The 24,969-nt window shown below is 41.5% G+C and overlaps 4 protein-coding genes across 6 annotated transcripts in view; 1 reads left to right on the top strand and 3 right to left on the bottom strand.

Moving 5' to 3' along the window:
* Positions 1-5,670, bottom strand: part of LOC134435475 (kelch-like protein 29) — a 161,714-nt gene extending 156,044 nt beyond the window's left edge. For both annotated transcript variants that reach the window (XM_063184476.1, XM_063184475.1), the window contains exons 1-2: positions 5,382-5,670; positions 1,096-1,169 (exon numbers count right to left, since the gene is read on the bottom strand). The gene's annotated coding sequence lies outside the window, so the exon portion shown is untranslated. The remainder of the gene's footprint in view (positions 1-1,095; positions 1,170-5,381) is intronic.
* An 862-nt stretch (positions 5,671-6,532) lies between these two features.
* LOC134470199 (tribbles homolog 2-like) lies at positions 6,533-9,480 on the bottom strand. The gene is made up of 3 exons (XM_063224226.1): positions 9,169-9,480; positions 8,784-9,076; positions 6,533-7,283 (listed from the first exon to the last, which is right to left on the bottom strand). The coding sequence occupies exons 1-3, from the start codon at positions 9,379-9,381 to the stop codon at positions 6,824-6,826; spliced, it is 966 nt and encodes a 321-aa protein (XP_063080296.1). The 5' UTR covers positions 9,382-9,480; the 3' UTR covers positions 6,533-6,823.
* A 288-nt stretch (positions 9,481-9,768) lies between these two features.
* napba (N-ethylmaleimide-sensitive factor attachment protein, beta a) lies at positions 9,769-24,509 on the bottom strand. 2 transcript variants are annotated; one of them, XM_063184472.1, is made up of 12 exons: positions 24,422-24,509; positions 22,248-22,330; positions 20,020-20,099; positions 19,809-19,925; positions 19,490-19,536; positions 18,800-18,877; positions 18,612-18,667; positions 18,421-18,505; positions 17,291-17,395; positions 16,860-16,928; positions 11,806-11,856; positions 9,769-11,243 (listed from the first exon to the last, which is right to left on the bottom strand). In XM_063184472.1, exons 2-12 carry the CDS (start codon positions 22,259-22,261, stop codon positions 11,142-11,144), a joined length of 804 nt encoding a protein of 267 aa, XP_063040542.1. In that variant the 5' UTR covers positions 22,262-22,330; positions 24,422-24,509; the 3' UTR covers positions 9,769-11,141. The 2 variants fall into 2 exon arrangements, with proteins under 2 accessions (XP_063040542.1, XP_063040541.1); XM_063184471.1 differs by lacking the exons at positions 22,248-22,330; positions 24,422-24,509 and adding an exon at positions 20,564-20,741.
* mcm8 (minichromosome maintenance 8 homologous recombination repair factor) overlaps positions 21,022-24,969 on the top strand; it is a 16,925-nt gene continuing 12,977 nt past the window's right edge. The window contains exons 1-7 of the mRNA XM_063184473.1: positions 21,022-21,095; positions 21,852-22,017; positions 22,126-22,218; positions 22,310-22,392; positions 22,490-22,639; positions 23,980-24,083; positions 24,394-24,592. Of these exons, the coding sequence (XP_063040543.1) occupies positions 21,852-22,017; positions 22,126-22,218; positions 22,310-22,392; positions 22,490-22,639; positions 23,980-24,083; positions 24,394-24,592 (795 nt within the window). The 5' untranslated portion in view covers positions 21,022-21,095. The remainder of the gene's footprint in view (positions 21,096-21,851; positions 22,018-22,125; positions 22,219-22,309; positions 22,393-22,489; positions 22,640-23,979; positions 24,084-24,393; positions 24,593-24,969) is intronic.

The following is a 24,969-nucleotide window of genomic DNA, read 5'->3' as shown; positions in this document are numbered from 1 at the left end:
CTGGTACTTAGCTCCCCAACACCTCCCAAACAACACACGCGCCGCATGCTACCAGTGCCAGAGCTTGGCGCTTTTTTCCCCACCCGCACACTGCCATTGCACACAGAACAATGGGGGTTGCCAAAGCGTTGGCAATTGTCTGTGAAATCAAAGGGCCTTTCTTCTCCTTCTCCCTCCTCAATGCATGAGGCTAAAGGATGCTTAGGGTCATGGACGCTGTAGTGTGCCAACAGTCATACTCCTCCAGCAGCGGTCAGATCAGTGATGCAGTGATGGGGCTTCCTGAAGCATTATGAATCATTAAGAGTCATCAGCCTTATGTTGACCAGGAGTGCTCACCTACCATACGCTAGCGGTAATAACAATTAGCGCTAACGGAGAATTGTTTCTGCGTTACTCATTCCTAGGAGCAGGGCAAACAAGGCAAACAGCAGCAGCCCATGTGCTACTGTGGGCAATTTATCTAAACACACTCATTCCCACCTGTTCTCAGTTAAGACGGCGAAAGCTTCAAAATCGCAAAAGAAGACATGGGAATGACCATGCTCGGTAACAGTGACGAACAACACACACACACACACACACACACACACACACACACACACACACACACACACACACACACACACACACACACACACACACACACACACACACACACACTACTGCCAAGGCTTTGCACATGGGAACAACCTGTATACGTATACGAATAGCTTGTTCAAATGTTTGTTGAAACAATGAACATTAACAACGTTTGTAACACTTTATTTTAATGGCTCACTATTACAGTGGATCTACCACATTAGGTACAGTGTAACAACCAGTGTAACAATATTTAATACCATGTAATACCAGCGTAACACCATGTACCAATTTTGCACTTACATCTAGGATGTTCCATGGTATTACACTGGTATTACATGGTATTAAATATTGTTACACTGGTTATTACACTGTGAACCATTAAAATAAAGTGTTACACAGTTGATTGTAAATATTCACAACATCATGTAGGCACACCAATAAAGAGCCATATAGTATGCTGCCACATTACAGCTGGTTCTAATATGGTCCGTCTGAGGCAAAGGTACTCACCGAAGAAGGACAGCTCTGGTGGAATCACATCGCCATCAAAGGTGATTCTTATCCCTTCCCCCAAATTCTTCAATCTGTTGATTGAAAAAGGAAATGACAAAAAAAATTAAATCAAAAAGCAACTAACTATTAACTTTCCAAGTATTATTTGAGCTACACAACAAAAACAAACAAATAAATAGGAAAATGTCTCGTACTAAAAAGCACAATGTGTGGCTCACAAAACACTTGCGTGAAGGAATTATTTGTGAAAATGAAAACAAACATTCAGTTAATTGGATAGAAAATCTGGGGAAAAAATAATTATTACATGCTTCAGGGGTTATATTGGTGACATTGTTTATCTTTCAGTCAGCTGCAGAATATTTCACTTCTATCTTCCAAACCACACAGTATTTAGAAGAAATGTGCAAAAACCTATTTAATCACACATACTCACAAATGTATTGCAGGGCTCCACGGTGTTAGAGTCAGTCTTCACTAACAGTTTTGTTTTAAGTTCAGCTTTTCATGCGAAAAATATCATAACCCCTCCAGCCATTGTTTCAGTGGTCAAACTACATGCCAGCCATTTAATTTGACTGTCTGACTGTCTGCAGTGTAGGTTTTGGCATGGAGAGAGACCAGTGTTCAGTTCCCATCCAAGGAGGCAAGGGGTGAATGGTAAATACATTAGATGTGGCTGGATCAACAGCAGTAACCAAGGAAGGACGTACGTCTATACAGCTGAAATCATGGACTTAAATAAGGGTGTCCTCTTTTGAAATGCAATCAAACTGTTTCAGTGTTCAAAGGTTATGATTCCCTTTGTATGGAGTCAGCATTTGTGAACTATTCACAGGGTGCAGCAATAAAATTGAATAAATGTTAGTCTGTTCCTTCATAATAATATAACAATAATTTTCTAAAATGTCTATATCAGTGATTACCAACCTGAAGGTATTGTGTATAAGTGGGCATTGAAATAATTTTCCAAAAATTATAATCATATTTTGGTGTGTGTTGCTGCTGATTTATTTGAGTTTTATTCTTAATTGGGTCAGAGGTGGGCCCCGAACATTTTTTGACAATTTCGAGTGGGTCCCAAGTTGAAAAAGGTTGGGAACCCCTGGTCTATATGAACTATTCATTTCCAAGTACTCATTTCCTATACATTAAAATGCCATTTTATCATACACTGAAATAATTATTGTGGGAACAGTGGAAATTGTGTGGTAATATAACTAATTCAGTTTATTATATTGATTCATTAAAGGCTCGTTAAATGTCTTTAAATACCTGTTCAACTACATTCCTATAGAAATTGACATTTCTCATAATGCAGATAGGCACCACTGAGCAGCATACACAACAGCACATTCATTAATTCCAGATATGACATGAAGGAGGTTTTAAGTTATCAGTGAAAAGGGTAAATCATGATTATTAAATAGACTTACACTTCAATAAACTACATCTCGAATTTTTTGTCCATGTATTTCCTTGTCTACCTAGTAAATGTGATTGTATTGCACAGCTTCACACAGACATGGAGAGACAGAGAGAGGGGAGACGGATGTTATTGATGCTTCACCATCAAACACAACTCCATATTAATCTTAAATAATACATCCAGTGGGATATATCTTCTTTTTTTATCCAAATCTACTGAAGTGGTCAATATCGTCTAAGCAGGCATTAAAGCCGAGATACTGTACCACAGCAGATACAGTTATCTCTTACCAGGTAAGCCGGAGCAGCGCTCAGCTCAAAGAGGTCCATTTAGAAAGCAGCTGGACATATATGACCCATGTAAGAAAACTCAGCTTGGTGGATGTGGCACCAGAGGGGAAGTCTGATGAAGTGACTGATGGTTGGCCAATCACCAGTACCTGCTGTGCTGCTTGCGAGCAAACCTCCTCATGCAATCTGTGTGTGTGTGTGTGTGTGTGTGTGTGTGTGTGTGTGTGTGTGTGTGTGTGTGTGTGTGTGTGTGTGTGTGTGTGTGCGTGCGTGTGTGTGCGTGTGTGTGTGTGTGTGTGCGTGTGTGGACATAGAGTGGGGATGAGCAGAGAGCTTCAGTATGCGTTTGCCGCTGCCCTGTAGAGATTTAATTCAAAACACAACTGAACTCACTAATGTCATCCTCCAATAATCTTTCTGGATATAAAAAAAACTCTGTATCCCAGCACTCGCCTGCATGTATTTCTTAGTATACCCATAGGTTGCCAGTGTGGTTCAGAGACAAGTGGGTTATTCAAATGACAATAAATGCACAAATTGCATGGTGTGTTGTGTTACTGTATCATTTCCTCATATATTGCATTGCTCTCACATATACACACACACTCAAGATACTTGACACTGACAAGGACACTGACAAGGTGGTACTGATAAGAATGATTACTAAAAACTATGTATTAATGGTCTACCTGACAGTACTGTATGTTACAGACAGGATTTGAGAGCCAAATGAACTACAGTCTAGAGTCATGATCCGTGACGTGTGGGCCAAGACATTAGGTTCCTGGTTACAGTAGCACAAGGACATTATAAAGAGGTGTGATGGAGAGACAAGCGCTGAGATGATTTACCAGGACTATAAACACACCACAATCACCACACAACACAAAAAAATAGATGCCTGCTGTTGAAAAGATGTGATCATGTGTCTCAAAAGTCCCAACTGTGTGCTTGCAAGGCAAACTCAATATAAAACGGCTTTGCACATCGCACACTCATCTCCATTCTCCACACATTCAAGTGCACACTTGTCACGGAGCAAAAGCAAACACAAACACCACAAGTAGGGAGAAAACTGTACCATGTTTTATATGACACCCAGAGGTTTCAGTCAATACATATTACACTTTGATGATGTTATTGTTTTTGTCCTCTTTTTAGCATTATGTTTCATGCCTTCAAATAAGAGTTAATACAACTCTATATGTATTGTGAGAGAGAAAAAAGTTGTGAATGTGGTTCTAATAATGCACACTATCCGTTCCGTCTATGATTGACAAGTGTTATTTTGCATTTTATACTGAGGACAGCTGTTCCGTTTTAACATCCCAACAGAAATGACAAGAGAAAATTAACCATAGCCCTACGGCCATGCTCTGTTCTGAAATGTTAATAGTGATGTGTTTCTCTGCTCTGTTTGGGATTAAGGGAGAAAAGAATAAAACCTCGTTCAAACATGGCCTTCGGCTTCACAAGCACAGGTGAAGAAAGAATGCAGTCTAGCCTCTATAAATATACATGCATAACAATGTTATTATTCAGACTTCAGACAAAACTTCTTGAACACAAAGAAGCAGGGAGAAACAACGACAGTCCTCCAACTGGACCCAGAACTCTTGACAGGGCTGCCATCTGAAAGTAAGAGGACAGTCAAGACTTCTTCCTACACGAGGAGGAAAATAGTGCTCACTTATTCTAACTTCCCAAGAACTGTCATTTTGACTATTATGCAACACATCTGACTAAGGCTGATAAACAAGTCGTGATCATGACCCTGTTAAAATAAGAGTTAGGTTTTTTTTTTGTCAAAGCTGGTGAATGGAACAGAAAGAGCCTGTCAACCTACCTCAATCACTGTTGCTAGTCATATCTGAGCAACTCAATGTTACAGCATTATAGGCAAATGTATCAACATGCTATGAACTAGGGCTCTTTTGTGTAGCAGAACATCTACTCAGACTGTGATATCAGCACCCTAAAAATGTCATAGAACTGATTTAAATGAGTCATTACATCAGTGGTCATGGGATCAAGTCAGCTGTTGATTTGGCATGGCAATCATTAATTATTTTTTTAACCAAATAAAAACATCTCCAGCAGAGCTGGGTATCAACAAAGCCACTAATGGTCAAGCTGAGAAAAGACCCAAAGAGAACAGGCTACACATGTATGCTACAATGTAGCCTCTCCTCCACACAGAGTGGTGGGAACCCGGAGACACCTGCTACTAGAAACACTGTTTCGTTCCCCGCACTGGTAAGATTTTAAACCTGCCAGCCATTTATTTCGACTTCCCAGAAGTAGGCTGCACTACGTTAGTTGGGCACGATGTCTCGCTGTGCCAGGACCTTTCTCCTGAAAAGGTTTTTAAGCCTAGAGCTTGCTCGCACGCGGAGCAGACGCACACAGAAATAAAGCTTTAAAAACGGAATATAACTTAGGATACCACACCACACACCCAGGTCCGTCATGCCCAGAATTATGCAAAACCGTACCAGACGTAGATGACAAGTGTTATTCACTGTAGCAGATGTATTCAATGTTATCAACTGCATTAGTCTTACCTCGTAAATTACAGCTCCGGTGTCCTAGTATTTTCAGTGGCGTTTTTAATTGGGATGTTCCCGCTGACACATTGCAAGCTTTTGTTTCATTGTCAGTCTAAACTAACGTTACGCAGCTAGCATGAGGCGACAGCACGGCTTCTGACACTTTCTGTGCCCATTCAGATGCACACAACTACTTCGTTTGAGTAATGAATTGTCCGCGAAGTGAACGCTGTTGGCAGATGCTATGAGCTCTCCAATTCCCAGTGTTTTCGCAGCCTCGGCGTATGGGAGCGGGCGATGGCCTGGTCACACATACACACGTACTCAACACACACTCAGCGTACAGCGGCTTCTTTCCTAGTCCGCTCCTCCCCCTTCAGGGTTAATGACACGCAGTCTAATAGCGCCCCTCATTGTTCATAGGAGGCATTGGCTGAAAAAAAAAAAGGGGGGGGGGTGCGCGCGCATTAGTGGTGACAGTGGAGCCCTGTGAAAATCATAACTGGAAAGCCAAATTCGCATTATATATTGTGTATAAGCAATAATGATAGTAATAACAATATACCTATTATGTAATACTAATAATTCTAGTGGTGGGCCTACAGGCACATTGTCCATGGGGACACAGGTTCAAATCTGGCCTGGGTCCCAAACCTACCCCGTCTCTCCCTCTCCCAACCCTTTCCTGTCCTTTCTCCTCTGTCCTAATCATGGACTGTATGGTCCAAGGCACAAAAATGAGTTGTTGTGGGGCCTACCATACGCAGGTTATAGGTCTAATAGGCATCCATGTTTCAAGAACATACAGACAAAAAAAAAACAGGACAGCAAGGACGTTAAAAATGAATAGAGGCATTTATCATCAAAAGCAACAGGTGCATTAATGCAACCAAATTAATCGCCATGTCTATTGTAGAGTAACCTTCAAGCAAATTGGAAATGCAAAGATGTAGCAAAAACATTCAAATATGTACAAAGAAACACACACACAGACACATGCACAAACAGACACACGCACACACACGCACATGCACGCACACACACACACACACACACACACACACACACACACACACACACACACACACACACACACACACACACACACACACACACACACACACACACACACATTCATTCAAGGGGACCAGCCACAGCCACAGCTGTTTTCATGTATTTATAGTGCCATCTACTGGCCGCTGTAGGTCAGTAGAAACAGGCTGACAGTGCACAGAACTGTTTTGTTAATCAGGCCTCTAAGACTTGACGTTTACAGTTGGAAACACTTCTATAATCTCATGTTTATAGCTGGCAAAGTTGAGGGCACTATTTTTCTGAAATGTCTTTGAAAGAAATTTTCCAACTCAGCCCAATAAGGTCAAACGATTCTAGACAGCACAACACAGTGAGCCCTGGTACACTCAAACATTTCTCCAAATCACCCCCCCCTTTTCCAGTCAGCAGGGTATGTTTGGCACCAATTGATCCCGTGCCTCAGAGGCATCCCCTCGCATGTTTCCAGTCAGAGCACTTGTGGAAAACCAGGGATGGTCCAGTATCTCCCTGGCTGTCAGCCGTTCCAGTGGATCTGATCGAAGGATGCTGTGGAGGAGGCAATTGGCTTTGGGAGACAGCATGTCTGGAAGACTTAATTTGCACCGCTTGATTTTCCGAAAGAGGGAGGTGAGATCCATATCGTTGAAAGGATAGTGTCCCACCAGGATGGTGTAGAGCATGACTCCCAAGCACCACACGTCTGCAGTTTTGCCCGAAGACACCCTCACCCCTTCTTCTTCCTCTTCTTGCAGGGTCTCAGGGCTGGTGTAGATGGGGCAGGCGTGCTTACGGGCCGGACAGTCACCTCCTTCTTGCTCCGATACATGGGCATCCTCTAAAGTGTCCAGTCTCAAGTGACGTCTACAAAAATGTAAGTGTAAGAAGTGTGTCAGAAGAACACTATTCTACAGTGACAATATGGATTTTGAAGCTACAACACACCCTCCAAATCACCACAGACTGAGTTCATTGTAGCCAGTACCTACAGGGTAAAAGCAATGCCTAACCTATCCCCAGACCGATAGCCCACCTGGGAAACTCCTACTCCCATTGTCATTGTGACACAGCACTCCACAGCACACACGTGTTCACTGCACACTACACACAACCAAATTACATTTATGCCTCACCCGTGCAAGGGTGCAGCCCCCAATGGCGCACACACGTGTTCACTGCACACTACACACAACGAAATTGCATTTATGACTCACCCGCGCAAGGGTGCAGCCCCCAATGGCGCCCCAAGGGAGCAGTGCGGTGGGATGATACCATGCTCAGGGTACCTCAGTCATGGAAGAGGATGCGGGGAGAGCACTGGTTAATTACTTCTCCCACCAACCTGGCTGGTCGGGAGTCGAACTGGCAACCTTTTGGACTACAAGTCTGACGCCCCTAACCGCTTACCCATGACTGTCTCCCACACAAATCAATCAAATCAGAATCAGTCCAAATGTATTTATATAGCACAATATCACAAGTATACAATTGACTCAAAGTGCTTTCAAGTACACACACACACACACACACACACACACACACACACACACACACACACACACACACACACACACACACACACACACACACACACACACACACACACACACACGGCAGTGATGGGGCAGTCATGGGTAAGCAGTTTGGCAGTCATGGGTAAGCGGTTAGAGTGTCAGACTCGTAGCCCAAAGGTTGCCGGTTCAACTCACGACCCACCAGGTTGGTGGGAGGAGTAATTAACCAGTGCTCTCCCCCCGTCCTCCTCCATGACTGAGGTACCCTGAGCATGGTATCATCCCACCGCACTGCTCCCTTGGGGCGCCATTGGGGGCTGCACCCTTGCACGGTGAGGCATAAATGCAATTCCGTTGTGTGCAGTGAACACTTGTGTGCTGTGGAGTGCTGTGTCACAATGACAATGGAAGTTGGAGTTTCCCAGTTGGGCTTTCACTTTCACTCACACACGCACGCACGCACGCACGCACACACACACACACACACACACACACACACACACACACACACACACACACACACACACACACACACACACACACAATAGGGCAAGAAGTATATCTATCCACAACACCACCAGTGTAGGCTATCCACATCTTCTGCTTCTCAAAATGCTCTGGCCTAAGGCCTAGACTAGGATTAACCGAGGATTAACCCAAATTTCTTCAGAAAAAAATATAGCAAATACTACTACTACTACTGCAACTCATCGCCATCACAAGAAGAAGAAGAACAACAACAACAACAACAATAATAATAATAATAATAATAATAATAACAATAACAACAATAATAAGAATTATAAATAAATAAATAATAAATAACAACAACAATAATCATCAGGCATACCTGTCCTCATCCTTGAAGACGAGTCGTTTTAACTTGAGGTCCATCAGAACCACCCCATAATCGTGACAATGTGCAACAACTGAAACTATCTGATGGAAAAGTTTGACTGCTTCGTCCTCTCGAATTTTTTTCATGGACCGTACGTATGCGTGAAGATCTCCATAACAGTGTTCAAAGAACACATAGGCCATTGAATCACCAAAGACTGTGTCTACAATTTGATCTGTATTTGTGTTAACTGGTACCCGAAAATATGCAGCGAGTGATTCCCAGTACCGAGTGATGTTGAACACCTGTGGGAGACACGGGCAAGAAAATATCAGAATGCATTATTTTCCCTCAAAAACTAAAATGTGCATAGTATGTATAGTCCACTAGACTTCACCTTGCATATCAGTTCCTTTCCGGTGTCCACATTGGCTGCTCTAAAAATATTTCCTCCGACAAACTCCAGCAATACGTATTTTCCCATACAAGGCAACTTTGTGTTCTTGAATGTTTCGACCACATGTTTCGCATGCCCCATGTTAACGCCGCGCTGAAATCTATCTATAGGCCTACAAAATAATCTGATGGTGATCACACGCGCAATGAACATCTATACCTAACTTTTCTATTAGACTGTCTTTCACGTTCCCTTCAAGCGATATCTTTGCCCCGCTATCAAATTGATGGATACATTGTTGCAACTCACTCCACGAACGTTCTAATGTCAAAAAATGCTATCGCCACAACATACTACAACACTAGAACGCAGAAGATAGGCCTACACATTTTCTTTTGAGTGGATGTGTTTGGCTCTTATTGCCTTGGAAGGTTTGCTATGAATATTCAACAAAACAACAAACTACCATCTTGCCTGTTATGTCTACCAAGGGCTTGACATTCCCAGCCAAATCAACATTTATCTTTATGCTCCAGAACACTTTTCATAAGGAAACTCAATCATGCTTTTATAAGAAAACTTGATCATGTCAGGTGCATGTTGTGATATTATTCTCATTTATTCTGTTCGTCACATCATACAAACAATCATAGAACAGGGTGGAATACTCAATTACAGTAGCCCCTTCCAGAAAAAAAGAGCCAGACTTGTCAAATCTGATATGCTTTGACTGGCACAAACCTCAGCTGTTGGCAAAGCATGATTTTCCCCACAGCTGTTACATCTTGATCAGGTGTCTACCCTCAACTCTCTGTTGATATCCCAAGATTAACAACTTAAACGTTTAAGCACTGATTAGAATCTTGGAATAAATTAGGGGTCAACGACAAAGGCATCCAGAGGATGACAACTAGGCATACATTATTATGGGTGTCATCATTTATCAGGCTATACTGTTTATTATGACATTGTTTCATTCATAAATTGGATCAATTACACAATCACTCCTATTGATAATAAATCAAGATAAAAAAGATCAAAGGATATAACACAAAAATAGAGGACATTATTACATGTTATGCATCACATCTAGTGTGTATCTGTTATATTATCGCAGTCAAGACTGGATAAGCATTGCACAAGCATGCCTTGTGACTGTCACTGGGTCACTTAAAATTCAACGTTTTAACACTTAATGACCAAAAGAAAAGTTTCATAATTTTACCCAAAAATAACGTTATCATTTTTAATCGCTCATGTGATTTCATTGGTGAAAACCCACATTGAAGACGACTATTATAGGAAGCTAGTTCTTTACAGAATTTGTTTTCAACATAGATGTACAGTTTCAACCGTGTTGCAATAAGGACACCAGGAAAGAAACAAACAAAAATGGCACAACAAGATAAAAATCAAATAACAAAAGTGATCCGAAAGTTACAACTGGACACACATAATCTTTTGGTAAACATTTTTGTTTTGTTTTTTTAAACGACAAAATGCACATCATGCAAGACATTTATTGAGTACATGACACTTAATGACCACTGGAAACAGTTATTACACAGCAGTAACAGTGATTACGGCAAGAGAAAAAAAAAAGAACAAAAAAAAAAAGTCCCAAGATTTTAAAGGTTAAATGGATCCCTTTTAGATGGATGACGGTACTGGGAAACAACCAACACTAGCTGTGCAAAACTATTAACAATTTGCGGATCATGGCTTAACCTCTAGGCTACAGACACTGAAAGAAATCTCCAAGGATAGATGGCTATGTGGCTCAGCAGGTGTTAAGTCAGCTGAAAGGCTGAGTAATACCAAAACCCCATAAGTCATCCACACTACAAATCTTTTCTGATCCGCACTGAGGATTGCCGCACACACACACACGGAAAAAAAGAAAGAAAAAACAAAACAAAACAAAGTTCCACATCAGGATTGTGGAAATGGCACTGCACGACGTATATGGGTGTTCACTTCAGGTCTCCAGCATCTCCCTGGATGCTCTTCTTGATGCGCAGCAGCATGGTGGTCAGCCACTGGTCAATACGGGAGATGGAGTCATACTCCTTAACCTGTCGACACAACCATTGCGTGAGGTCAAGTCAAGTCACAGTTAAGTTTCTTCACATTGTGTGTGCGCGCGCGCGTGTGTGTGTGTGTGTGTGTGTGGGTGGGTGTGTGTGTGTGAGCGTCAATGTCTTATATATGTAGGGCCTATGTTTAGTTTAACTGCACATTGGAGACTGGTCAAAAGCAACTTCAGACTTCTGTGCTAACCCTGTTACATGATTTTTTTTTTTTTTACAATTAAGTACACTTGACTTGATTTGAAGTTTGCTCAAAAACATTCCCAGAAGTGTGCAGTCATTGTGTGGTGTTTTATTATCACTAAGTATACTGCTCCAAATTGACCTGCCTTACACTTGCACCTGCATTACTGTGGGCTCACACACACACACACACACACACACACACACACACACACACACACACACACACACACACACACACACACACACACACACACACACACACACAAGGTAGCCTCCCGTTGCCATACCGCATGTTAACTTGTTGAAACAGAATGCACTCAAGCCAAAAAGACTATGTGATGACTTGGGGTTTATAACTTACAGCCTCGGTGTACGCTTCACTGTTCTGCTCCTCATGAGCCTCCAGGAGTTTCTGAAACAGAAGAAATTCAGACCTTCAAAGTTAACATGAATACAATGCAATTTTAATATGAACCCCTTTGCGCAGAACCTATGTTATAAACCTTACTGTCACCAAAATTGTAATGGCTATGTCTTAATCTGTTACTTAAGGCACTCAGCAATGTCATAGCAATGTTGTTATGATGTAGCTGAGTATTTTCAGCAAACAGTGAATAGGCCCGCTGCCGACCCTATCTGCACAAAGAGGCCACGGCAAATATGTGCAGCAAACTATTGTATGACAGAAATATAAGCTTGCATTTTTAGTTATTTACCTATATCATGTCATGATGAGGGCAAACATTTTTATAGAAATCAATATTCTTGTCTTTGTGACCAGGGAGCAAACTAACATGACAGCAGACATTTAACCAGCTGTGTAAACACTAATAACGGTACAATTGACTGATGCAGAACCAGCCCATGCTGTGTACTGGTGCATTGTATAGTTGTGTATACAGTACAGAGGTCAATCAATGGAGTTGTTCTTCTGTGTTTGCATGGGGCATTGACCTATTGTGACATTATTGTGTTTGCATGACAATTGAAATAGACTAGACTGGTGCACAACGACGTCAGATTTGGTAAAACAGCAAAATCCGGCAAATGATTGCATTCAGAATGGCATCAGCTTGTATTATCAACCAATTCCCATGTCAGTGACCATGCCATACGATACTGTGATACAGTGGTACAAGCGTCAGGCATATACAAGCATCTTCATGTTTGTGAAATGTTGTGAATTAGTGGTAGTTTTATACACAGTTGCTTCGCATCTGTTGAAATGTGCTAAGCTGAAGGGGTGACAGGAAATTCAGAAATATAGAAGAGTGTTTGCTTTAAATAAAACTTCAGAATCATAGCCGTACCAAAATATGTTTTCAAGTGCATCTAAATCCTGATTTTAATGAGTTTGTCTCCAGAGAACCAAGAAGGCCTTTTCTGAGCACTTTTGAGTACTTTCACAGTACAAGTGCTTAGTTTGCATGCCAAAGTCAAACCAACACTTCAAACTTTTAATAAGCACTCGGAAGGATTTCCATATCATTTGGTTTGGCCACATGGAGTGACTAACATGTACTAACAGCTATGCTAACATGCTCTCTGGAGCCTTACCCATAGAGACCAAGACAATGTAAGCACATTTAAAAGCTATTATTGATTCATTTTTTTAGGTGAGCCAAACCACAAAAAAATCTTAGGGCTTACACTGCCCTGCAAAGGCAAAGTGCAGTAACTACCGATACACAAAATTTAGTTCAGACAAAAATTGGTCTTCATTACACCTCCTTTATTTTGTAAGGAAGTACAGGCTTCTATCAAATCCTGGTTATACTAAATTACAATATCTGCAGTGAACCCGTTCAAGCACGCTGCATCAGTCAGACCTTGTAAATCTACTGCTGAACACACAGCTGTCTCCACACTGTTAACTGTGACACCATATCTCCTGAGACACATACAGTATATGGGGTAAAAGGTAATTTTAGCAACAACATATCGTATATCAATTACCAAGATGAGCCCTTGTCACGCGTGGCAATTTATCTGACAGGAGCTTTGAGAATTCACATCGTCTGAAATGTAGGACGCCACCCATTTTTCCAGAGCTATGTCGTAGATGTTAATTCACAACTACCCAAGCATTCATATACTTCATGTTCAAATCAAATTCAACAACTTGAAAAGTGTCTTCTTACTAGTTCTATTGGGGTACTGTACAGAGTACTCTGTGACCAAATAGACTCTAGAGCAGGGGTGGGGCTTACGGGGGTTTATGGGTTTACGGCCCTTGAGGCCGTTTTATCCGGCCCTCGACATAATTTTAATGTTATGCAGCTTCATATAAAATATGACATATTTTGCAAAGGAATCTTACAAATTACGTTTGCAATAAAATTAAGCTACGGTATATTCAGGGGACATACAGAAGGTGGGGTCTGTTTTAAAGGTGGCTGCCTAGGCTGCCTAGGTCTTAAAGTGATACTGTCCCATTTTGGAAATAAGCTTATTTTACTCCTCTCCTTGAGTTAGATCAGGGGTGTCAAACTCAAATTGACCGAGGGCCAAAATCAAAATATGGAATGAAGTCGAGGGCCGAACTCAAGATTTATTTGTAATAAATGGACTAAAATCCTGCTGGCACGCACTTACTCATAGTTCAATTTCACACACACTGGCACATATTGTATTGCATAGGAGTGTGAGCTGTGTCATTGGCCTGGGCCCGCTCATACTTCTGAGAAAAACCACATTTCATGTTCAAGTCTTGGTAAACTGTACATTAATGATGTATGAGGGTCAACTGTAATACACATTTGAAATGATCTCGCGGGCCAAATAAAGTGACTCCGCGGGCCAGATTTGGCCCCCGGGCCTGAGTTTGACACCCCTGAGTTAGATAAAAGGGTTTTACCGTTCTCCTATACTTTCAACCGTTCTCTGGGTATGGCAGTGCAAATTTTACTTCCAAGCTAGCAGTTAACATTGAGTCCAATGAGACCAGCTGGCGGCTAACTGGTCTCATAGGACTCAATGTTAACTGCTAGCTTGGAGGTAAAATTTGCACTGGCATTTCAAATAAGTAATTTCAAATAAGCGACATAATAAAGTATGAGAGCATTTGAGGATCCATTATCCTGAGGGATAACTAGAGACACTTCATTTCATTAAAAAAACGAAACAAAACAAATCTTGCTGTGTCCCATGGGTTTGTAGAGGTGGTATGCGAAAGGAATCTCAATGACATTGGTGATTTGCTAGGGTTAGGGGGTTCCTTGCGAATAGCACTCTTGAAGACTTTTGCCAATGGGTTTGGCATTTTTAAATAAGGGTGAGGGGGATTTAAGGACAGAGTGGCCTGAAGCCCCTTGACCGGCGTTACGCAACTGCTATGATCCCTGTGAGTCAGCATATCCACATTACATTAGCCTAATCAACTGATACCCTGTGTACTTCACTGGGTACCCTTGAACTTCCCATACACTTCTAGTTTGCGCTGTTCTCCTCTTAAGTACCTGTGAATGGAGTTGTAAATGCTTGTAAACGTTATGTCTAACTCTCTGAATGTTGTGTGTATAATTTAATATAATGCAATACAAGTTAAGGCTAATGGGTAGCAACATGTAACCACCCCAGAAATAGATATGTAGCTGGACATTCTTATGGTGTCTTCTACTCTGCGTATTTGCAAGCTGAGTCCCAAAGATCATAAGTGTTCATGTTTGGCACTTTGTTAGTCAAAAGCCTAGACTACTCCTTCACAGCAATGACACAGATCAAAACCACAAATGGAAATCAGTGACAGTATAGCAGGCAGCAACAGATAAATTAAATGGTATAGAGCACACATATACGCTTACTACTCAGCTAAACCAAATGCATGGCGTGTTGATTCTGACATTAATCTCATACATATTCATTTCCTTCTGTTTGTCATGCAAGCTGTTGTTTTATTTTATTTGCATGGCGGAGCTTGCAGTGACTTTAACGTTGTTTAGACCCATTTCCATTAATGAGTTGAAAACATGCAAATTGATGGCTGCCACGTATCTGCTGGGACTATTTGTTTTGATGTGAAGCTATCAGTGGAATTTCAAAACAGTATTATACCGTGGCATAGCAGCCCAATTTCTGTTTTATTTATTTAGCCATCAAACTCAGAATTACATTTAAGCTATTCACATTCTGCGCTGCTGCTGTTACTACCCAGGGAAAATGTCCTGTTGGGTTATCAAATTTCATGTCTTGAGATGAAATAACATTTTCTATACACACACAGAAAAAAGACTGCAGCTCAATCCAAAGATATGGCACACTATGATCCATTCCAACTTTTCACGTATTTGTTATAACAGCTATTAGGTTGGCTAATGCTGTACTACTGCTTCGTGTTGTTGGTGCAGGAAATTGGCTCCTAGGTTGTTGTGGGAAAAAAAGCATGCCTTCTTCAGCTGCTTACGAATCAGCCGGCGCAAAATATGACCCCAACATATTAACCTCTGCCACACTGAGGATGCCCTGGCCTGAACTGCAGACAAACTGGGCACTGTTACGCAATTCAAATCTCATCTGGGAGGGTAGGCAACGTCTGTGCTTCTCAGCACACGGAGCAGGTAACTTGTGGCAGTCATGGAGGATGTGTATGGAGGAGACTCATTTTAATGGCAGTTATGTCTAGACTAGAGCATTTAATCTGATCGCCCAATCACCTAATCATATTAGAGGGCGAATATTAAGTCTTGAAGATAAGATGTGTCAATTACAAAAAACTGCTGTGTTTTTATTTGCTCAGTCCTCTGCTCACCCTATTTCTACTGACTTCAAGGTTCTTTTTTTTGATAAGAATCAAATGTGCTGATATCGTTTTTGCCAGGAATGGTTTTAGCCAGTTGAGAATGATGAAGCAAAGATATCTCTGAAGTATGGGCTTGGCAATCACACTCAGGAAAGTGAGCAACTTTGGTATGGTATGGTATGGTATGGTATGGTATGGTATGGTATGGTATGTCGGATTGTGGCCAGAGTAGGCATTGCAACTATGCATCTGCAACTGTGCTGCCTATTCGCAAATTCGATCTGTTCAAGAATATGCACTAAGTAATTAACTAATCGTTACTAGTATGGCCAAAAGACAGTACGTTTTGCAGCTAAAAATGTCTGTTACTGGAAATTCAAAATGATGGACCCACCTTTTCATGTATGAAAAGTGTAATTTTCCAAGTCATAATGAATACTTATAATTTGATGGTGATGGTAAGTTTTAATGGAAAAGGGTATCATTTGTGAGTGAGCAGCATGAATTATGGAAATAAACTACTGAAAATATTACATATTACATCAGCTACTGTACCTTTGGTCAACTGCACTAAGTAAGAGGTTATTGGGAAACCAGACACAGCTTAATTAACAGCATCAATTAAACAATCTGACTCATTCTATTGATAAAGTGTTTGAAATGTACAAAATGTTTACCTTCAAAAGCTTGCATTCTCTTGAGTCAGTGAAGGCTGGGAACATCCCTTCATACTTTTCAATGGCAAGCTGAGAAAGAAAGCAGCAGCATTATACCTCATGCAAAGACAACTGGACCACTATCAAACACAAGGTTCTGTACCTACTGAACATCTGATCTACTATTGCAGTGGTTCCCAAACTTTTTCTGTGGCACCCCATATGAAAAATATGAATATGATGGTATCCTTGCACAGTGCTTGCTTTGTTCAGTGTTTCTTCCCCCAAATAATGTCTGATCATGTTACATGACATGTAATATTACATTGAAAACACAACAATGGTGTTAAGGGAGTCATCATGAATGAAAGTCATTGAACAGACTGACTTGTCATTGAACAGAATAATGCTCACACAACAATATTCCACTAGGGAGCTACACATCTATCTACCTTTGCGTTCAGCTCATCAACAATGAAGTGGCATAAGGCTGCCTTGAAGAAGTATTCTTTAGCGTTGTATTTCAGCAATGGGTTGTCCATTGTGTTGGTTGCAACCTGCAGAAAAAAGAAAAAGAATAGCAATTTACCACTGCCTAAAGCATGGATGGGTAACCTATGGCTCGGGGGCCGTTATTAGTCTTAAATGTTATCCATCTATCCTTTGGGCATTTCTGTGTGTGTGTGTGTGTGTGTGTGTGTGTGTGTGTGTGTGTGTGTGTGTGTGTGTGTGTGTGTGTGTGTGTGTGTGTGTGTGTACGCGTACGCGCGCGCATGTTTGAGAGAGGGGGGGGTGTCGTATTATGCACTTAATCTCTGCTGCACTTTAAGTGGGATGGGGGGGCTGGGGGGGTCAAGCACTGGTGTCACTTTTACCTCGTTTTGCACTTTACTTGGAAACCTGCTGCTACTAAGTATTGTACCCCAAACACAATTTCGTTGCCTTTTTGACAATGACAATAAATTCTTCAATTGAATCCTTGAATCCTTATCACACGTGACGTCGTGTTATCTGGCACCCAATATAATTTTAATTGTAATTTGTAATTTTAATTTCACATGAAACATGACATGTTTTGTAAAGCAATCTTAGAAATTACATTGGCAACACAATTCAGTTCTATTTTCAGGGGACCTAGTGAAGGTGGGGTCTGCTGTAAAGGAGGCCACCGTCAATATAGGCCTAAACTGCAGGGGGGAAATCCTGGTTTGTGGTCATAGTATGACCCGTGGAGGACGATATGACATTCGAAATGGCCCCTCGAATGAAACAGTTTACCACCCCTGGATGACAATATAAAGTACTCATGGGTAATTAGAAGCATTTCAGTCATCTTCATCACATGTGGGGGGAGTAATTAACCAGTGCTCTCCCCCATCCTCCTCCATGACTGAGTTACCCTGAGCATGGTACCGTCCCGCCGCACTGCTCCCTTTTGAGCACCATTGGGGGCTGCCCCCTTGCAGGGGTGAGGCATGAATGCAATTTCGTTGTGTGCAGTGTGCACTTGTGCGCTGTGGAGTGCTGTGTCACAATGACAATGGGAGCTGGAGTGTCCCAGTTGGGCTTTCACGTCACATACCTGCTCATATATTTCAATGGCTTTGGGGTATTGCTCAAGTTGAGCGCAGTAAAGTCCAACTTTCAACAGACACTTGTTAGCGGAGCTGTACAAAAAGATACAAAGAAAAACATATAATGCATGTTTCAGAAGTATGTACTCTAAGCAGTACATCTGACTCATAAATTAGCACACACAAAAGTTGTTCTCACCTGTTCGATTCCTCCCCCTTGTAATAATCTGCTGCCTGCTCATAATGAGCGATTGCCTGCCAATAAACCAGTAAATATGTGAATAAACAGGCACTCTCTATCATTCTTTATTAATTGCCTTGACAATGAATGCGTGCATATGGGAAAACTAATATGAATGGGTTATTTATGCACACAAAGTCACACACCTTTTCAATGTCTACAAGCTCAGCTTCATATATCTCTGCAATAGTCATGTGGTGTTTGGCAGCAATCGTAAATCTCCCCTGGAAAAGAGAGTAACATGTAAAACAGCTGCAAAAACAATACACAGACAATGACAACACAACACATGCATATGACAGCAATCTGTTGTGAACGGGTAATAACAAGGATTGATCTCATTTATGTCTCATTTATGAACAAACCAATACACACATCAAAAGGCATGCTCATAACTGACTTCAAAGCAGTACTATAATGGGGACATTTAAGTACAGGCAATTCTAATAACAAAGAGCATATTCATCTAACAATTATTACACAAAACATTGTAAACTACACACTATCGTCTTAGTTCATAGAAACTGCTCAACAAACATGAATGACATGTTCGGAGACATGCACATTTCAAACAAAGAAAATGCTTCGTTAGACAGTTCATAGACCTGGGGTTTAATCAATGAAATATTCCAATGACTCACAGGTAAACCTCATAATAACAGAGCACTGTGTCTTTGATTAACCAATAGAATGACACCACAGGGAGTCTTTATTATGAGGTTTACCACAGGCAGGCGATTTAACCTGCTTTCTGCAATAATACCCCTGGAATTGAAATATATTGTGATAAACATATAGACTTTATAGCCTCTCAAAACTCCACAGAGGAGTCTTACCATGTCTGTATAAATATCGATGGCTTGATTTAAACAGTTGATAGCCTCTTTTGGTTGCATTGGGGGAAAGGAAAAAGACTGTTATTTATTGTTGCTTACAGCCAACTCCCCTGAGCCTGTGACTGCAATCTGATCGCATTTCATACTGCTGCACGAAAATTAGATGAGGGTCTATAAAAGTACCTCATTAAACATTCTCATCGACCTGTAGGATGTGTTTCAAAATCAGATTGAAAACAATATTCATCAACATTTGTGAGAATAGGAGAATGACTTGGATTTCTTGAGCTAAAGGGTGGGGTACTTGGCCCTTCCTCACCTTGCGGGTCAGACTTCTTGTAAGCGTTGCCAGCATCCACAAAACTGGTGGCCGAGTCGAGCTTGTTCTGCATCTGCATGTGCAGGCGCGCGGCCTGGCAGAAAGCGTTCCCCGCAGCTAGTAGGGGAATACAGAAGTAACACGGTTGCAATGTCATCCCTCAGCGACATGCACATAGAAAGACTTCACCCCGAAATATATGTATTCTCACCCGTCCAGTTTTTGGCCATTTTGAACATGTTGGCCGCTCTAGCATACATTTCGCATGCATCTTCAACCTTATGGTTTCCCCTGTGAAAAAATAAACAGTAATAATCAATCACTGTGACAGACCTCGCAGCATTTTTAGGCCCTTTAAGAATTGCATTGTTTGGTTATGCGCTATGTTGGTAACATGGATGTTATGTCACAGACATGGTTGTGCAGAAGAGAATATGCCATAACATTACTGAGCTCTGACATTGGACAGCACCATTCGACTGAAGCCACTGGCAAGAAATGTACCCGACGCAATGCCAGAGCCAGAAAGAAGACATGGCAGGGGGTTGGGGAATATCATGCAATAACAACCACACATCATTGTTACATGAATAATTGTGTAGCTAGATTGGCAGTGGGTTCTCAAAATGTATACGATGTTACACACTGTGTGTAGCGTGACGGCTGATGAATGACGATGCTGAGAACATTCCAGCTAATAGCTTAGCTCTAGGTAGCTACCTATATTCATATTATACACCGTAAAGGGAGCTCACCCAAACATTCCTCCCAGAAACGAGCCGGATGATTTTACTTTTTTATCTGCATCGGCCATCAGTTGCATGGCCTCCTTTTCTTTTCCAGCGTTGTCCATATTTATTGATAGTGAAAATGAACAAATACGTCCGTAATGTTTAAAATGCTGCAGGGATGAAGGATGCTGTAGTGGTGACCGTCCTCTCCTCCGCTGTATCTTCACGTATTATTTACTGTTGCTCAACGCCACCTACCGTCGCATATGGGTTTTGCAAGCTGTCTTCTCACACGGGTATTTGAATTCATAACATAAAAGAAAAATAGTCTACTCCGATATGTAATGTTGAAATGTAGATGATCCCATTTCCTATGTTTCTCATACAACAAGTATGTAATTTGATTGTACTGCAACAGGGTTTCAGGGGTGTATTTTCCACAGTCAACAAAATTGCGCACTGAAAGCGGAAGTGACGACATTTCAGCGCCAACATTAAAAACATAGCAGCCAGTCAGCAACAACAAGCAGCTGATGAATCCTGAAGGTTAGTAGAGGTAAGTTATCATCTAACTAGATTTTTGTTACGTTGAAGTACTGCTGAAGTGAAGTAATGTTTTCGCAGAAGATCCCAGTCATCATAGAAACGTACATTGGGAGCACGTTACAAATTCTTGCAATGTTAGTTAGCAAGCTAAAGCAAGAATCTATGGTTGCCCTGTAGCACATTCATGTAGTGAATACCAATATTTCAGGTTTGCACAGTTTTAGATCTATTCTTCGATACAGAAAGTATGTATCACATGTGAAATGAGCCTGTCAGTTTTCTGCTCCATCGTCAGCTGACTTCCATCACTTTCAGTCATCACAGGCTACTTGTTCGCGAGACTAGTGTTGTTGCAGTAGAAGCAGGTGTGGGGAACCTTTTTCATTCAAGGGACCACTTCAAAATTTTAATTTTTCCAAAGGCCGTACTATGAACACAAACCAGGATTTCCCACTGCACTCTACGCCTATATTGAAGGAAGCCACCTTTCAAACAGACCGCCACCTCTCTTGGTCCCCTGAATATAACTTAATTGTATTGCAAATGTAATTTCTAAGATTCCTTTACAAAATATGTCATATTTCATGTGAAGCTGCATAACATTACAATTATATGGGGGGGGCAGATAAAACAGCCTCAAGGGCCTTAAACAGCCCTCGAGACTTAGGTTCCCCATCCCTGTTGTACAATGTTGTTGTCTTACATTACTACGAGGGATATTACATGCCATAATAAAAAGAATCAGGTCTGCATTTTCCACGTAAAGATGAGAGGACAGGGCCGAGGTAACTGGAGAGGCGGCGGTTCTGCCGGTGGCTCTGGATCAGGGTCTTGGAGAGGCGGGTGGAACCCTAATCAGAACCGTGGCTGGAGGGGCCGACAGTGGGGCAGGGGAAACGGCAACTGGAATCCTACACCAGGCCGCTCACAAGGTACACCAACCATATGTTTTGTCGTTATTTGAAGTGACACATACTGTAACCCTCTGTAACAGTGGAACAGCTTAGCTATGTGTGGTTCTGTGTTGTGTGTTTTCTTAGCAGCTCCCAGGGTTGTGCCTCAGCCTCAGTTGACACAGGCGTCCCTTGACATAACATGTCCATACAAAGGATGGAAACTTTACTTCTCTGAAGGCAAGTAACACAGTAAAGCAAGCACTCACATTATCATGTTCATAGTTGTCAGTCAGCTGGTGATTGTGAATGTTCTATGTCCAACTTGCAGGATTTGTTGAGAGTGGGCCCTCTGTTGAAAAGATCAAGGCGTTTGAACAGTACTTCCTATCACAAATAGAGCTTTATGACAAGGTACAGGAAATGGAAAAGAGACATTTTTAAAAATCAAATCGAACTGATGTTTGCTTTAATGCATTAAGACACTATTTTGATTGGTTTCTTTGAATAGGATGAAATAGAGAGCAAAGGCAGCATTTTGGTTGACTTCAAAGACTGCCTGCAGAATAAACAGCTCTCTGCAGCACTGCCTGATTTAGCCAAAGAACTCAGAGACATGCCGGAGAGAATCCTAGACTGCCTGGGCCTCGCTATACACCAAGTAAGTTTTTCCAACAGGACAAAGTTGGGTTTTCTTTTTTAATGCACCTGGGCTGAGTATTTCCTGCAACCCAATTATGTGAAGTGCCCCATACTGTTGCTTCAATGAGTCCAGAAGTCAGCTGCTCTCATCATCGCCATAAGGTTGCGGGGACATGCTTACTGTGACATTTTTAGCTGCAAAACTTACTGTACTGTGGTCATACTAGTAAAATTTAGTATATAACCAATGAAAAGATAAAATTTGGCAATAGACAGCAGAGTTTCAATGAGCAGCATTGTTGCAATACCTACTCTGGCAACAATCTTACACAGTTCACCTTTAAAATACCCACACAACTGCATATGGCAGAGTGCACATACTTGCCTCAGAACGATTACAGCACAATACTGCAGGTGTCATGATGGCCAACGGGGCCCTCATTAATATTTTCTATCATTGTTTGACTCTATTGCGACCTCAAAATGGAAGTTGGGAAGATCGCCTCTCACGTTTCTGTCAGTATTGCATCGTACGCAGCTGTATATGTACATAGTGTCCGGTGCTCTACTGTGCGCAAAATTGACATAAAATTGGCATGGCAACTCGTTAGTGCACGAAAAGTGCACATGCACAAATTTCCTGCGGCAAGCATGTCCCCGGCAGTACTGATGCACAACAGGGTCAAAAACGTCCAAAAAGGAAGTGTCGTTCAGTGTAACGGATACCTTCTGCTGACTGTAACTGTAAAAAACAAGATTTTTAAATTGTTTCAAGTGAATGGATGACAGCCGGGGCTTTCATGAATTCACTGGGAAAAAATAGAATAAAAAGAGTCATGTTTTTTACAGTTAGAGTCAGCAGAAGGTATCCGTTACACTGAATGACAATTCCTTTTTGGACGTCTTTGACCCAACAGCATCTTCACTGGTCACCTGATAAACTCAGAATCAGTTTGAAACCCTTCTCTCTCCAAGTTTCCAAGCCAAGGCCATGGGCAACCTTGCCTCTCCCTGTAAATCTGATTTTCTCCACATCTCCATTTCCATGTCCTCTCACTCCCTCTGAACTTCTTCCTACGTCCTCTTCACTGTTCACCAGTAATTACACAACTCAAGTAGGAATACTTAACACTTTTTTTTACGTTGTCTTGTTCTAGTGTTTCATGTATAGTAGTACCTGATACATGTTGTGTTCTTACACTGTTCACCTAACCCTAACCATAAAGTGCAATACAAGTAGCTGATGTTGCATGTTGTTACATTGATGTTACAATTGTACCTACATTGTTTCAGGGAGAGTAACATGAAGTGTAACCAAGAACTGTTACAATGTTTGTATTTTGTATTTCACTGTGCTAGGTCTTGACAAAAGACTTGGAGTGCCATGCTGCCGAACTGAAGAGCCAAGAGGGACTGCCTAGTTATGCAACGCCCATTATTAACATACCCCAAATCAGTGCAAGGTACAGTGGGGTGCAAATAACTTACTAAAAACATTTACATTTAACAATTCCATGACTGCAAGTACACCCTAATCTCTTAGGCAATTTTCATTTGCATCTGGAAGAAATGCCATGATTTCAAAATTTACTCAGTGCTTTGCTTCATTCAAGAAATAAAAAGAATAGACCCATTGATTTGAAAATACCCTTTGGTCTCAAAATAAATAGCATCAAAGGTCGTCACACCAAATTAAATATCTTAGGCAATCTATAAAAATCAACATTTTTAGAGGATAATTTGCTTTGATTTTGGCATTTCTTTATCTTGCAGAATATATAACTATGAGCCACTGACTCACCTGAGGACGCTGAGGGCCAACCTCTATGGCAAGTACGTAGCCATCCGGGGCACAGTGGTGCGGGTCAGCAACATCCGGCCACTCTGCACCAAGCTGGCCTTCACCTGTAACAGCTGTGCAGACACCCAGAGCCTGCACCTGCCCGATGGGAAGTTCACTACACCAACAAAGGTATGTTTTGGGAAACAAATTGTCTGCAAACAGTGTAGTTGTAGTTGTAACAGTGTACATTTGTCTGCAGCAGAGCCCACCTCTCAATTTTTAATTATGTGCAGTCAGTTGTTTTGACTTTGAGCTAATTTAGAAAATGTTGTCATGACGGCAAACAAATTGTGCAAAGTGAACCACCTATTTGCCCCTAAAGTGGTGTCCAGAGAAATGAACCTTAGGGGGGCTAAAAACCTGAATGTCAACTTTACACAATTATAATGTTACTTTTCATAATTTTAAAGTTTAAGTGATTTAAGTGACTTGCTGGTGTAGTATCCATAAACTGTCCTAATACTAACCTAATACTACTGCCTTTGTACGGGGGATGTATCAATCCA

The sequence above is a fragment of the Engraulis encrasicolus genome, chromosome 19, assembly GCF_034702125.1.
Source record: "Engraulis encrasicolus isolate BLACKSEA-1 chromosome 19, IST_EnEncr_1.0, whole genome shotgun sequence".
Taxonomy (NCBI): Eukaryota; Metazoa; Chordata; class Actinopteri; order Clupeiformes; family Engraulidae; genus Engraulis; species Engraulis encrasicolus.
Note: the sequence above shows the minus strand (reverse complement) of the source record. Positions and strands in the feature narration are given on the sequence as shown.